The sequence below is a fragment of the Kuraishia capsulata genome, genomic scaffold (assembly GCF_000576695.1).
Source record: "Kuraishia capsulata CBS 1993 genomic scaffold, Kuraishia_capsulata_scaffold_4, whole genome shotgun sequence".
Lineage (NCBI taxonomy): Eukaryota > Fungi > Ascomycota > Pichiomycetes > Pichiales > Pichiaceae > Kuraishia > Kuraishia capsulata.
Window position 1 is genome coordinate 670,490 of NW_019172953.1, and position 15,021 is coordinate 685,510.

The 15,021-nt window shown below is 47.4% G+C and overlaps 7 protein-coding genes across 7 annotated transcripts; 3 read left to right on the forward strand and 4 right to left on the reverse strand.

The window, feature by feature from the left end:
- Nucleotides 1-128: 128 nt before the first annotated feature.
- Nucleotides 129-1,520, reverse strand: KUCA_T00003466001 (uncharacterized protein; the record flags this gene model as incomplete). The annotated part of the gene is made up of 1 exon (XM_022601883.1): nucleotides 129-1,520. One exon carries the CDS (start codon nucleotides 1,518-1,520, stop codon nucleotides 129-131), a length of 1,392 nt encoding a protein of 463 aa, XP_022459482.1.
- Nucleotides 1,521-1,900: 380 nt separating this feature from the next.
- On the reverse strand, nucleotides 1,901-3,721 carry KUCA_T00003467001 (uncharacterized protein; the record flags this gene model as incomplete). The annotated part of the gene is made up of 1 exon (XM_022601884.1): nucleotides 1,901-3,721. One exon carries the CDS (start codon nucleotides 3,719-3,721, stop codon nucleotides 1,901-1,903), a length of 1,821 nt encoding a protein of 606 aa, XP_022459483.1.
- A 439-nt stretch (nucleotides 3,722-4,160) lies between these two features.
- KUCA_T00003468001 (uncharacterized protein) lies at nucleotides 4,161-5,217 on the forward strand (the record flags this gene model as incomplete). Its single annotated transcript, XM_022601886.1, has 2 exons — nucleotides 4,161-4,167; nucleotides 4,235-5,217. 2 exons carry the CDS (start codon nucleotides 4,161-4,163, stop codon nucleotides 5,215-5,217), a joined length of 990 nt encoding a protein of 329 aa, XP_022459484.1.
- A 629-nt stretch (nucleotides 5,218-5,846) lies between these two features.
- KUCA_T00003469001 (uncharacterized protein) lies at nucleotides 5,847-8,759 on the forward strand (the record flags this gene model as incomplete). Its single annotated transcript, XM_022601887.1, has 1 exon — nucleotides 5,847-8,759. One exon carries the CDS (start codon nucleotides 5,847-5,849, stop codon nucleotides 8,757-8,759), a length of 2,913 nt encoding a protein of 970 aa, XP_022459485.1.
- A 245-nt stretch (nucleotides 8,760-9,004) lies between these two features.
- KUCA_T00003470001 (uncharacterized protein) lies at nucleotides 9,005-10,693 on the reverse strand (the record flags this gene model as incomplete). Its single annotated transcript, XM_022601888.1, has 1 exon — nucleotides 9,005-10,693. The coding sequence occupies one exon, from the start codon at nucleotides 10,691-10,693 to the stop codon at nucleotides 9,005-9,007; it is 1,689 nt and encodes a 562-aa protein (XP_022459486.1).
- A 241-nt stretch (nucleotides 10,694-10,934) lies between these two features.
- On the forward strand, nucleotides 10,935-12,644 carry KUCA_T00003471001 (uncharacterized protein; the record flags this gene model as incomplete). The annotated part of the gene is made up of 1 exon (XM_022601889.1): nucleotides 10,935-12,644. One exon carries the CDS (start codon nucleotides 10,935-10,937, stop codon nucleotides 12,642-12,644), a length of 1,710 nt encoding a protein of 569 aa, XP_022459487.1.
- Nucleotides 12,645-12,763: 119 nt separating this feature from the next.
- Nucleotides 12,764-14,905, reverse strand: KUCA_T00003472001 (uncharacterized protein; the record flags this gene model as incomplete). Its single annotated transcript, XM_022601890.1, has 1 exon — nucleotides 12,764-14,905. One exon carries the CDS (start codon nucleotides 14,903-14,905, stop codon nucleotides 12,764-12,766), a length of 2,142 nt encoding a protein of 713 aa, XP_022459488.1.
- Nucleotides 14,906-15,021: the final 116 nt, after the last annotated feature.

Genomic DNA, 15,021 nt, shown 5'->3' on the forward strand with positions numbered 1-15,021 from the left:
ATCTGCGGCAGCAGCTTTTGATTAGTCACGTGACCTCATGACTCTAGCCTTCACTACAACATTACAACAAGCTAAACAGTTGTGATATCTACTCTTCTCAGTTGTGCGACATTACTTCATTATGATATTCAACGAGCCGGTGAAAGCGATCTCGTGCTGCGTGTGCGTTTCATGAAGACATTGTTCTCTTCCAGCTCGACCTCCTGGGCAAGTTTGCGTTTCTTGGATGGAGATTGACACTTTTTGAGTGGTGAAAACTCAGGCGATGCCAGCTCCGGTTTCTTGAAAGGGCTCATTTTGGCGATAGGGGAAAATGGGGGTGATATCCTTTCCACGTTCTCCTTGTCGTTGATCAATCTGGTCTTTCTAGGTGTTCTTCTGGGAGACGACGCAGTGATAGGGTACTCAGAATCGGAGAATATGGACACTGGCTTGCTTTTTTTCGGTGAAGGGGTGTTCAAAATCAGATTCAAATACCTGTCTTTGTGCTTGGGGGTGCTTGGAGGTGTCAATGCTGCGATGCTGTAATCTTGCTCCTTTACCTTCTTCTGCTTCTTCAGGTCCAGCTGGGCCTGTGTCAGGAAAAGATCCGGGATTTCCTTTTTCAGGTTTATGATCCACTCGTCGCAATCGGCCTGGATCTGATAATCTATTATTCCATCCCAGGACGATGTCGATATTTGGGTCTGGTTAATGAAAATCACCAGGCCATTCTCCTTCTCATGGATCTTCTTGGCCATCGTCCTCACAAGCTTCTTCACTCCATCAACCTTGAGAGATGTTCCAAAGATCAAAAGTAAGTTGGGAGCACGGTTGGCATCCTGTTGGATTCCACGCGCAATGCTCTCTGCATGTGGGTGGTTCTCGCCATAAAGGATGATATTCGGCCTCAAAATACCGATATTACTACTGGCAAGTCTCTTTCCACAACTCAGCCTCTCCTCGAATTTGGCAACGCAATCCGGGCATTCCGGCATTTCTCCTTCTCTCAACATCTCCTTATGTTTCTCCTCCCATGAATAGGTCTGGAAGCATTGAGTGCATGCCAAAGAGTTCAGATCGCCATGCAACTGAACCGTGTCCAGATCTTTCCACTTTCCCTCGGTCCCTGTCCTCATCCCTACCTTTCTCTCGATTCCGTCGATGTTTTGTGTGTAGCATTTAATCAGCTTCTTTCTTTCCATTAGTCTCCTGAGGAACTTGTGGGTCTCTGTTGGATTGGCACATATCGTGTGGCTATAAAGTTGTTCCATGAAAGTACAGAAGATCTTCATCGTATCCTCGTCTCTGAACAAAGAGATGTCGAAAAGGTCCTTGCCCTTCACAACCAGGTTGGGGTGCTTGGCCTTAACCATATTGTATAGTCCTTCAGACGACCTGAAGTCAGGAATCCCGGCATTACATGATATACCTGCTCCTGTCAGAACGACCACCTTTCTGGACTTCGACACTGACGACGTTATAGAAGACAGTTTTATTCTCTCGCTGGAGTCCTGTGTGTTGAGCGATATCACCTGCATTTTAACGTGTATGGGGGGATCGGCATGTAAGGCTGCTAAGACAGTGTTATGATTCTTTCAATTCACTCTAATTTGGCATTAATTCCGAGCAAATACAATTGACTGGGTCGATGAACGAACTAACGCTTTACATCCAAGTATCACCAAAAAGAGAGAAAGTTGGCCTTGTCAAAAACGGTCTGCTGCCAGGTCAAATTGTCTGAGAATTATATCCTAATCGGGAAATTTCAAAACAAGCACACCGCGACGCAGGGGTTGTGTGTGTGTATTAAGTTTACGCCGCACTTAAATGCGCCCCTTCCGGCTGCAGACTAGTACTCTACAGATAGTTTGATAATCGTCATTTTCATTTTCATTTTCGTTTTCATGTTCGTAATGGTTTAGCAGTTGTCAATGTCGTCGATTTCAGCGTCTGATTCAGGGTCCGATCCCACCAGACCGTGCAAAGCTGGGGAGTCCTGCTTCTTCGATTCATCGTGCTCAGCAGGGTGTTTCTCCACAAAGAAGGATCTCACACAAGTGCGAATCCATCTTCTTCTCCTGAAATCACCGCGGCGTCTGGGAAAAGCTGGGTTTGGCTTCTTTCCGATTCCAACCGAGGATCCCTGGGCGTATGGGATCACCACGTCATAGCACCATTTCTCGTCGTCATCAATGTCCAATAGTTCCAGTAGGTTGTTTGCACTTACCCATTCTTTCGGCGTAAGATCAAGTGTCCATCCGTTTGTTTGTAGGGACACCGGTGCAGTTTGCTGTTGTGATTGAGTCGTGGTTTTTGGGTCGCTGGTTACGGAGGCTTCCGAAAACGATGATGCTGTGGGAGAAACTACGGCAACGGCGTTCTCCTTCAGTCCTGCGGTCACCCTTTCTGTTGAGGATGAATGAGCTATATCCCTTGTAGGCAAGAACCGCCAATCCAGAGGCGGTTTAATGTTCCTAAGTGAAAGTGTACCATCAAGAGGTAGTCGATTCAATCGGGTAGGAGAATTTGGAGCGTACAGTTCATTCGAATAACAAACCAGCTGCCAGTTTTTGCTTTCCGGATCCAAAGTCTGCAACTCGAATATCTCAATTTCCCTTACCTCCTTTTCCTCCTTGTACTTGAACTCCTTAGAGATCTTCTGCTCCAGACTATTGGTTATAGTCAGTAGTTTGATTCTGGTCTCTTCACTGTACAGATAAGCCAGTAGCCTGTTGCGATTTGAGGTGTGCAGAGCCACAAAAGTGCTCCAAATCAGACACAGAGAAACGAGCTTGATTGCAGTCATAAAAGGCGCCAAAGTGGTTACGAACGTCATCGTAAAGATACCCACTCCAGTCAACACCAGAAACAGAAACGACGAAATAGGTTCATCTTTGAAGTAACAGTAGTTTACCACGAGGTAATTTAGCATGTCGTATGCAACCACATAGAGCACCATGTGGTTCTGCAAATCGGTGATGTTCAAGTAAAACTCTCTCGAAAGCTCTGGAACAGGCTTGGGGGTCTCTATGTCGATCAGAGAGGGGCCATATGCTGGAACCGGGTTATTTTTGAGATCATTATTCTTCTCAGGAGGATGTCTCTTGAGATAAGCAGGCACCATGATGTTGAATGCGATGTAGAATGCGGGTACGCTCAAAAGCAGAATTGGTCTGAGGATGAGGTGTGACACTATCAGCAAAACGGAAAGGGTGTACGTTGGATGAGACCATGAAAATACCTTAATCACTTCGTCAATTAGCTCAAACGGCACAGAAAGTCTCGAATTCAGCTGGATAAAGTTCTTGCTCATCAGAGGCACCGAAAACGGTGGTCTTGCCTTCTGCATTTCGATTCTTTCCATTATACCTTCATAAATATCCACTGAACCTGAAGAAGGTGGCAATGCCATGGAAAGTAATCTTTCAACCACCTTATCAGTCAATTGTGACGAAACCGACGAATTCGGCACCGCCTCGGCGCCCTCGGCCTTGTACATAGAGCCGAAGAAGTCCGGCAACAACGAAGAGGACGCCTTGTGTTTTGTATCACCAGCTTTCGAGCTAGTCGGACTATTCGAAGATGTAGGGTATGCACCATTGGATCCTGCACGCCTGTGCCAACCATGTGGATGCTGATGGTGGTTATGTTGATGGCCTTCTGGCTTACTTTTTGACTCACCTGGAGAAGAGACCATGGAATCCCATGACGAAAACAGGTTATTCACGACGGAGTCCATGATAATGCAGATTTCGAAATTTTGACCTGATTCGTAGTGTTTTTTTGGTTAGAGCAAACGGCAGCTGCTTCAAAGCCTTGTTCCGTTTCAGCTTCCCCGGAACTAGGCGTGGAGAGTAGCTATGGATACCTCAAGAGCGGTATAAGACACAGTAATCTCGTCTGAGACACTCAGTACTAACCAGAACAAGATTGATCACGACAACGGGCTTTCTCTGACTCCGAAAACACCAAAAGAAGTGACCTCGTGGAAGAAGAAAGGTGGTAAGCGAGAAGACCGTTCCGGAAAGAGGCATGTGCTCGCTGTCAAGCTTGGAACGGGCGAATTGGGGCTGGGCCATCGTCTGTCATTTCATCACGGTTCATCTGCTATGCTTATTTACAGGGCTCGTACTTGTACGTGGTTGTACGCGTTTCTCTCAAATACTGTTTCTACAAGCATGTTTGGTATGTACAAGAATGGAGTTGTGCTGAATATTTTGGTCTGTATGAATCCCATGACTAACCTCCTTAGTTGAGTTGGCCAGGCCGTCCGAGGACGTGATCAGTTGCATCAAGTTTGCGCCTACGGGCAGGCATCTACTGGCTTCGTCTCTGGATGGAAACCTTAATCTTTATGGTACTTCATCGGCCCAAAAAGTAGCAAACGTGTCACTGGGAGAGACCAGTGCGGCTCTGAGTGTTGATTGGTTGGATACCATAGCAGTGGCTGGTTGTGTCGATGGAAGAGTGAAAGTCGTGGACTTTGAAAGACAAACCGCGTCTTGTGTGGGCGATCCGCACTCGCTAGGGGTCTCTTCTGTGACCACTGTGAACTCACGTGGACTTGTTGTTGCCGGATCGTGGGATAAATCTATGCAATTGATCGACTCGCGATCTGGAGAAGCAGAAACGCATCGTCTGGAGGCGAAAGTTTTTGCTCTAGACTCTATAGACGACTGCATTGTCGCCAGTATGGGCGGAAATACTGTCAATATCTACGATGTGCGACAAATGGCCACTCCGTTGATATCCAGACGAAACGAACTTAAGTACCAGGCGAGGAGCTTGAGCTGCATGCCCAGCGGGAAGGGCTACGCTCTCGGGTCAGTCGAGGGAAGAATATCAGTCGAGTATTTGGACCAGAGCGATAATTTCTGCTTTAAATGTCATCGGCAGGCGACTACTGATGGAAAGGATCTCGTGGACCCTGTCAATGCTTTGGTATTCCATGGGACAAGTGGAAGTCTGATTTCCGGGGGAAAAGACGGCTACGTGTGTTTATGGGACGTTCACTCGAAGAAGCGAACGAAAAGATATGCGCGCTTTGACAGCTCTGTGGTTGCTCTGGATTATGCGCATGCTGAAGGCAAGGAGTTGCTCGCAGTCGCTTGCAGTGATGATGATTACAAAGTGATGGAGGGTCCAGGCGATAAAGCGCATTCTGGCACTGTTACTGGATCAAGACTATATATTCGTGAGATGGAAACCGATGAGAGTCTTGGAAAGACGAGTTGAAGCTGACATAGTGTGATTTAAAAAGGGAACTTTGCTGGAACTGACGGCCGAATCGACAAACCTATACCTTTAATGTTGTTGTATGTGCATCTGACAGTTCTAAACAATTTCAGAACAGTTTTGCGCAATATTGTCTTGAACCACCAATCTCCAGTAGAAATTTCAAACCTATAAATATAAATATAGACCCTTTTGCTTGGCTTCCAGCTGAGCCTCACGCTACTGAGGGGTAGTTTGCACGAGACACGCTCTCTATTCTTCGGTGCACTACCGTGACTGACCTTTTTCTCGGCCCTCTAATTTAGGATGCCTTGTCTGATTTGTGTGTTTCATTGAGGCGTGATACAACACTTTTCTTCAGCAGCAAACTTAAGAAAAATTCTCATTATCAGATTGTTGCAGCCACTTTAGAGGCACACCAGTCCAGCTCATATCGATTAGCAGGGGGATTCCCAAGTTTGATGCCAACAAGGCGTTTCTGCCCCGTAATCGATACTCTTCGCCAGTTGTTTCTATAGTGAAACCCGCGAGTCGGGCTCTGTTTCCGTGCAGACTAGCAAAACTGCCTTTGTCAGCCCAGAACTTTTGTTCAACTCCCGCGAAAGGCGTTCCAACGCGAATCGCACACGATGTTGGGAGGCTCCACCAGACCTTCAGGGCTGGCGCCATGGTGGTTTTCGATAATTTTTGCCGCGCTCTGGGCCAATATTGCAAAAGCGGCCTATGTGGGCACCTATCCATGTCCTGGGGTAGACTCAAGCACCTTTGAGTTCTCCAACATAGCGGTGGAGGTGGGTTACAACGAACACGACAAGTACATCACCTACAAATTGCACACAGTCGCGCTAGAAAACATCACCGACGTGAATGCCACCACCAACATGTACACCACGCTTCATGTGACGGTCGAGTATATTGACCACGTGATTGTGGATGAATATCTTAGACTTTGCGACTTTCTCAGTTATGACAACGAGACGTTCGTGGAAACGCTCCCGCTGAACTCGCAGGAACCTTCGACTTTTACCGAACCAGAGTATCCAGACGGTTCGAACTCGCCAACCACGACCTTAGAACCTAATTCTGGTGCTACTGCTGATACTGCTGATGGCGTCGCCACAGCCACGACCACTGCCCCGGCGCAAATGCTGGAAGGACTCCAGACGGGTTCCGCCTCCTCAACCGGCCTTGCGGAGCCCACAACAACTGCAGCTGCAGTTGCACGGCTGAGACGGAGAGACTCGGATTCGATCGGGATCTGTCCAGTTTTGCAAGGAGAGCATCTGATGTTGACCTACTGGACCGATGTGGGCGAGCCGCGCACTTTTGGCTCGTACATTGCCAGATTCTCGTTTATAAGCGCGGATCACGAGCACACGCTTCTGTCATGTTCGAAGGTTTACGCCACTCCGAAACAGCCGGATTCGCTTATCCTGGGAGTAGCCATCCTGGTGGTGACTACTGGAGTATTGATCTGGGTGGTCAACGTGATCGTGATGGTTTTCTCGCCCTACCAGGAGTCCAGCAATGCCTTTTTGTTCCGCGCTTCAACAATTTGCAATGCGCCAATCCTGACGCGTATGTCGCCTTCCATAGCCGACTATCTAAGGTACATTCACTATGTGTTTTTCATGGGGGCTCTGAATCTGTCATACCCGGGCTTCTATCAGCCAATAATGTCCTCGTTTAGATGGTCGACCCTCATGGACGTGAATAACGGGATAGCCATTCCCACTGAGGGTCACGTCTACTACGCCTATACCGGAAACGGTTTGCGCGGTCTTATGACTTCGAGCTCAGACACACTGGCCACCACAGAATACCAGAATTTCATCAAGTGTCTTGGAATCTTGATGCTGAGCGTGATATTCGTCTCACAGATCAATGTTGGAATCAATCGTATACGAAACAGGAAACACCGCAGTCCGACCACAGCAAAGGCTTTTTTCCTAAATGACTTCTTCTATGTTGTTGGAATTGTCGTGATCTTGTTTTTGGAGGTATTTGCGATTCCGTTTCTCGTGCTGACGTTCTATCTTTTTTCAGCAATATCGTCCCCAGGTGTGCAATTCGATACGGTGGACCAAAAGACTCCAAAGGTGTGGTCCATTGTGGTGAGCATAATACTGTTGGTTCTATGGCTTGGTCTGGTGTTCTTCTTTGGAATACGATACATCTTTTCAAAGAAAAATCGCCGCAAGCTCTACTCGTCTCTCAAGATCATTCTGATTTGGGGAGGCTTTTACCACATGTACGAGACGGGTAAGGTCTTCTTCTTCCTTATAGACACCTTGGAAACCTTCTTATTTTCACTGCTCGTGGGAGCTGTCCAGAGGAATGGTGGTGCTCAGATCGTTTGCATCGTAGTTCTGGAGCTTGTCTACTTGCTGGCACTGATCAAAATCAGTCCGTACTACTCTGGTGCAAAGATGAACCCATGGAAGTTCGTGATCAGCTCCACCAAGACGCTGGTGGCTGTGCTGGCTCTTCCCTACATTCCGTCTTTGAACGTGAACATCAGGGCCAAGTCTAATCTTGCTTACGCCCAGATGGTGATGCATCTTGCCATATTCCTGTTCCTCTTTATTCTGCCTACTTTCTACAATTTGTACGCAGTCAGCAAAGAGTGGATCAGGGCCAGAAACGGACTGGCAGTCTGGCCATTGGATGCCAATGCGAGCAACCCGGTGATGGTGCCGATGTCTGGTGATGATAGAAGCTACAGATACGACTCTTCTTCTGTCATCGTTCCTGAAGTTGATGGAAGCAATTTGATGTACTACAGATCACGGCCCAAACGTGTGGATTCGGTGTTGAGCTTGGGTTTGACGCCTCCTGGGTCTCCAGCTCCTATCGACTTCCATTTGGGTGATTCCCCTGAGATTAGACCATCGCACACCCAGCGGGACTCAGAGGCTGCATCGATTGCTTCCGAAGTGCTGCAATTGACTGACAAGCGTGTGCTGCCTGGAATCAGTGTGAACCATTCATTCTTCCCACCTTCTCATCCAATCTACAGTAAGCAGCCCGTGGATTATACCACGCGTGAGGCCGATGTCTTCTACAACTCTTACCGCATACTGGAGCCCGATCCGGAAGTCAAGAGGTTGTGGGAATCTAGAGAAGAAAGACTTAATGCGAAACCAGCTGTGGACAAGGAGCCTTATGTACCGGCGAACGCAGACCAAGTCCCCAAAAAACAAAACCGCTCGAGATGGTTGCCCAAGATACAGTTTGGTGCACCACCTGCTCAGGAAGCTGTTCCTGACACAGAAAAGGGTTTCCACGTGATGAGACCTCGCCAGCTGGTGGTGAAGGAATCGCATACTGAGAAATATTCTGCTAAGGACTCCCTTTCGCTTGTGAGAACAAGTCGCAGCTTCTCAAGCAAGGAGGACGTTATTTCGGAAAAGACCCAACCAGGCATTCACCTCCAAAGTTCCAAGTCTTCGACTGTGGATTACGAACCTGCCGAGAACCGTAGCTCCGAGGATGAAAGCGAAAGCTTTGTGAGCTTCGACAACGACGGCAATGGGAAATAATGACATTTTCTCCTTTTTCTACTTTATTTATCACTAGTTTTGCTTTTATTTTTTAGGAATATTCAAGTTCCACTAATTGCTATTATTGTGCTTTTCAAGATGTTTAGGATACGATACCACTCAGCGTGTTCATAGAAGGTGCTAATCTAAGATGTTCGTATGAGATAAATATGCTCTTCCAAAATGCCCATTTTTTTCGTAAACAACTGAGTACCATTTTCTTTTCTTTTTTGACTGTATTCTATCTATGCCTTGACACGTTTGTGCCTCTTGCTTGATTGAGAGTCCTCCTCCATCTTCCTCTTCAGCACGTTCTTCACCATTTTCACATCCTGAATAGCCGACAGCGAACTCAACGCCTTGACATGGCATGACTCTAGCGATCTGTGCTCAGAAACGAGCACCTCAGCTGCCAAATGGGCCCTGCTATGTTGGTATCCATTCAACTCGTAAGGTAATGCACCACCACGGATAAACTCTGCGTATTCATGCATACGTGCAGAAACAACCTCCTTGAAATTTTCCACGGTAATCTCAGTTACTTTGTCTTGATCTGTAAGCTGGTGACATTTGAGAATCACTCTGTTGATGAATTTCTCGAACTCGCTCGCTTTGCTGCCGCTTCTCTTTGCCTGTCTGATCATCCTTTTGAACCATCTCTGGTCTTCTTGGCCTGAAAGTGAGAGAACAGTGAGAATGAGCAACAGAAGAACAAACTCTGGAACAACTTCTCCGTCGTAATAACACTCGTAAGTATCAGAGATAATTCCTTCCTCGCTCTCCAGGTTCTCGGCGAGATAGTGGGATTTGGAAATTATGTCAACAGCAAAGTGCAAACCGTCAATGGTGAAAAAGGGGTACTTCTGAGAAAAGTGTCTCAAAATGTCGCTCAGGGCAACTTCACCGAAATCGAACTTCGATCCGTCTTTCTCAATGTAACCGTATCTTCTTAGAATCTCTGAGTTTGGATGGTCTCCGTAGGTATTGTACACTTGCTCACCCTTGGAGATCTTCTTCGTGGCTTTCATCACCAACTGGAGCGATTCGTAGTTCAAATTCGCATTGCAGAGCCTGGTGTTCGCATTCAGTGTATCTGCGAACGGTACCATGGACTTGTAGTTATCGTCCTCCAGAACAGTCAAAACCGGTTCCTGGCCATCATTATCGTCCATGGGAACATCATCGCGGTCATGCTCATGTTCATGTTCATGTTCATGTTCATGTTCATGTTCGTGCTCGTGCTCGTTCTCGTGTTCTGCCTCTTGGCTTTCTTCCTCCTCTTCCTCCTCCTGTAACTCCTGCACTTCCTCGAAGTGTTCAATGTCCAGTTCCTCTTCGCCCTCCTCGTCCTCTCTTCCAGGATGCTCCACATCAAATGAATAAGATAAAATAATGCTGGCTACGATGTGGAACTGCTCAATGGTGAGATTTTTCAAACTTTCGGTTCCAAGCTGCTCGGCCACAGCAGGGAAAAGACGATTGTACATCTTCTCAGCTTCTGCCTTTCCAATTCTGTTCACCATATAAGAAGGATGCAACGCCTTGATCTCTTCATCTGACCAGAACATTGGCGTGTTGGAGGTCTTTGGAAGCACATGCAGATAAGGCGACCATCTGGAGTCGGTTCCAAGACTCAGCTCGTAGGCCAAACACAGAATCAACGCTTCCCATTGGGGAAGCCCCAGCAACACACTCTTAGCCTCGCCATCTCTCAGGCTGGCTAGCTGACTCGTCTCCACATTCAGAATCACGTTTCTTGGGATTGAAAACAGAATCTCGCCTTCTTCGATGTCTTCTAGCGCTATCACACCTCTTCCCTGGTCCTGCGATCTCAGATCGGCAATTTGCACCTTCGGCGAAACACAAGTCAAATTGGCTAGGAGCCATTCCACATAATTGCTGGTCTCCAGGTCAAAATCACTAGTTCCACTCATTTTTGGTTCTGGAAATGAGTGAAAAAAAAATTATCTGATCTCGTGCGGTGAAAATTTGATAATTCCAGTCCACCTGGCTCGTAACCCCAGAAATAGAGAGGTCGTGTACCGGGTCCGATCGATTGTTCGAGAAGATGCAAATTGGAGATAAGTTAAAAGCCAGTGAACACTCTTCCCCAAACGAAGCATTCAAAGTTTTTGATTGACTGATTTGAACTTTCGACTTTTCATATTTGCAACCATGTCTGCTGACGAATACAAAACCCTTGGGAACCAGGCGTTTACCAACAAAGAGTTTGAAAAGGCTGCTGAGCTTTTCACCAAGGCCATCGAGGCCTCTGCAAGCCCCAACCATGTTCTTTACTCCAATCGTTCTGCGTGTTACACATCTTCTAAGCAATTTGACAAGGCCTTGGAGGATGCCAATGAGTGTGTAAAGATCAACCCTACTTGGGCCAAGGGCTATAACAGAGTTGGTGCTGCACAGTACGGCCAAGGTGACTTTGAGGGAGCCAAACAATCCTACAATAAGGCTTTGGAATTGGATCCTGCCAATAAGATGGCCAAGGAGGGTGTGGAGGCTGCCTCTGATGCTCTGGATGCCGGTGCTTCTGGTTTGGGTAACATGTTTTCTGATCCAGCGCTGATTTCGAAGTTGATGACCAACCCGAAAACCGCGGAAATGATGAAAGACCCGGGATTGGTTGCTAAGGTCATGCAATTGCAATCGAATCCGCAATCCATGCTCACTGAAATGATGTCAGATCAGAGATTAATGACTGTGATGGGCGTTGCCATGGGAGTTGATATCGGAGGGCCACCACCAGCTGGTTTTAATGCTGATAATGTCCCTTCAGCTGATGTGGAGATGAAGGATGCTCCTGCCGAGACCCCAAAGACTGAGACCAAGCCTGAACCAGTTCCAGAGCCAACCCCAGAACCAGAAGACCAGTCTGTGGCTTTGAAGGCCGAGGCTGATGGTTACAAGGCTGAGGCCAACAAGCTCTACAAGAGCCGCAAATTCGATGAGGCTATCGAACTTTACGACAAAGCATGGGAAACATTCAAGGACATCACCTATTTGAACAATCGCGCTGCTGCTGAGTATGAGAAGGGTGATTACGACACTGCAATCAAGACCTGTGAAACTGCAGTTGATGAAGGAAGAGACATGAGAGCTGATTACAAGTTGATTGCCAAGGCATTCGCCAGAATAGGTACAACATATGTGAAGAAGGATGATTTGCAGAGTGCCATCAAGTTCTTTGAGAAGTCTCTCACTGAGCACCGTACTCCGGACACATTGAACAAGTTGCGTTCTGCTGAGAAGGAGCTGAAAAAGAGAGAGCAGGATGCCTACGTTGATCCAGCCAAGGCCGAAGAGGCAAGACTGGAAGGTAAAGAGTACTTCACCAAGGGTGACTGGCCAAACGCTGTGAAATCTTACACTGAGATGGTGAACAGGGCCCCAGAAGACCCAAGAGGTTACTCCAACCGTGCTGCTGCTCTTGCCAAGCTGATGTCTTTCCCAGAAGCCGTTAGAGACTGCGACAAGGCCATTGCCAAAGACCCAAACTTTATCAGAGCATATATCCGCAAGGCAACCTCTTTGTTGGCTATGAAGGAATACACCAAGTGCATTGACACACTGGCCGAGGCCAGAACCAAGGACGCCGAACTAGGTGGTGCTTCCTCCAGAGAGATCGAGCAACTTTCTCAGAAAGCTCTTTCTGCCAGATTTACAGCTGTTGAAGGCGAGACTCAAGAGGAGACTCAGGCCAGAATTAGCAGAGACCCCGAAGTTGTGGAGATTCTCCAGGACCCTGTAATGAACAGCATCTTGCAGCAGGCCAGAGATAACCCAGCTGCCTTGCAAGAACACATGAAGAACCCGGATGTATACAAGAAAGTGATGACTTTGATGGCTGCCGGTGTGATCAGAACTCGCTAGATCATATTTGAATGACTAATAATTGAGAATTTTATTTGCTGAAGAATCGTATTTCGTATCATAGTATATGTGTGTTATGTATGTTCTGCGTCTGTCTGTAAGTCCGTGCATACTGTAAGTTACTTCTTACCAAATAAGCCCTTGAAGAACGATTTTTTCTCGGTAGGAACTGAAGAGTGAGACTTGGTGGGACGTAGGTTGGCATGAGAGCCGACTTTCAAGCTGGACATGCTGGAATCAATGGAAGGACCGCCACCAACATCCAGATTTCTGGAATATGTCTTCATAATTGGACTCGACTGAGGATCCTGGAACTTGAGAGAGGTGCTTTTCGGTCTCGAAGAAGAAACTCCCGCGTAGCTAGTATTTGGAGACAGCCTAGGCTTGAAAGAAGCAGATCCCGAGGTGGTGATATTTATCTGTGGAGGATCGTCTAGTAACATGGACTTCTTCGGTTTCATCACAGACATGTCTGGAGCATCTGTGATGCTTCTAACCAGATCAGCCCCAGCTCCACCTGCCTTTGCAGTTTCTGCCATCTTCATTCCAATTGTGTACCCGGCAGCCGAGATAGCGGCCAAGGTATCCTTGAAAGTGTTCTTGTCCAATGGCTTGGTTCTAATATTCATCAAGTCATCCTGTAGTTTCTTCTCGGATTCCTGGACCGTTTCGCGGACCAATTCAATGCTGTCCATGGTATCGTAGGACTGCTCACTCTCGTAACCACCATCTGATTCATCATCACTGCTGGAGGGTCCATCATTCATAAAGTGTCTAAGAATAGAGAACGCGACTTTGCTTTCATCTAGTGCATCTCCCTCAAATTCGGGGTCCGCGTCGCTGTCGTAGTTTTCATAGTTCGACATTTTTTTCTGCAAATGTCCAAATAGTTTTTTCTCGAAGGCTCCCATATTTGCGGCCGGAACGATAATCAAGGGCACGGGGAAATTTTTCACTAGTCTGTCGGTGATCCTTGAGGTATTCCAAGATCTGAGAGCATAGGATTTGGGTGGTAAAGCAGAGCAAACAACGAGTCCGGGCAAATACAGCTGGTACATGTCTTTGAGAACGTCCTTGGTATTTCCGACACTGAGCTCGATGGTAATCTTTAGTATCAGCTTCGAGCTCATGACAGCCAGAATGTACTTCATGATGTTTTCTGCCAGAACATTCACGTAATTGGGGCTCTTTCTCAGCTCTGCTTCACTGCGTTTCGTCGGTATAACATTTCTGGTTCTGGATTGGCCTCGACTACCCATGGATACCCTTCTTGCACTTCGTCTATTGGGAGATACAGAGGCAATTACCACCAAGGTATCGCCATCTTGCAGCAATTTTCTCACTGCCCAGTCCAGAGCCACCCACGTGTGCTGTCTGCCACTTACATATACCATTACGGTTCTGCTGGGCAAAGTGGCTGGCTTCTTGGCCATTGGGCCCTTGTATAGATGGTCGAAATCCTTATGCACTTTTGTCAAGGTGCATGAGTCGTGAGTTATTATCGGACTTGTTGGGTAATCACGACGATACCCACGTTGCGGACTTAAGTCTACGCGCAAAGACCTTCCTCTGGGCGAAAGAGACCGCGAAGAAGGCGAAAAGCTCCGCTCTGGCGACTGCAATGGCGACAATGATCTTGCTGCTGGCGGTAATGGAGAAAGCGATCTTCCCCTAGTCAACTGAGTAGTAGGGACTGGCGGTCTTCCCGTGGAAGGTCCCCATCCTCCTGTGGTCAAGAAATCTTTGCCAAGTGACGATCTGGAGTATTCATCATCAGAGTCGTCGTCGTCAGAAAGATCCCCACAAACTTCGAGATTCACCGTATCAAAGGAAACTCGCGTCTGGTATCCTCCAATAATCTTGCTGTATTTCCTCGGGTCTCGACTGTGTTTACTTAGAGAGGGTTTCTGTGCAACGGGGTGTTTTCTATCAGGGTTAATCACATTCTGTAGTTCGGCCAATGGAGTCGGCAAAAACGTGGGGGGAACATGAGTGGAAACCGTCTTGTATTCTGGAGTATCGTCTGCATTTCCTAACGAGTATATCGAGCTTTTATTTCCGCGCTTCGAGAAGGAAATTGCGTCGCTCTTGGTTCTGTGATGACTCGGTGTAATTTGGCCCACGAACGGCTTGGGCTCGCCTGAATCAGTTGATGATGACAGCACTCGCTTTCCCCCACTGGACTTTCGGCTATGAGCAAAAGGACTGTCAGGTTTGGGCGAAATATCGCCTGCTATCCTTGTCCTGGGTGATGTTGCCATTGTCAATTCGCTCAAGTCTCTTGGTTCGGGGCGACTTCCGGGGCGAATCACTAGGCTTGAAATTAGAACTGAACCTGGAATTCACTGGAACAAATGGTATTCACAAACAATTGATG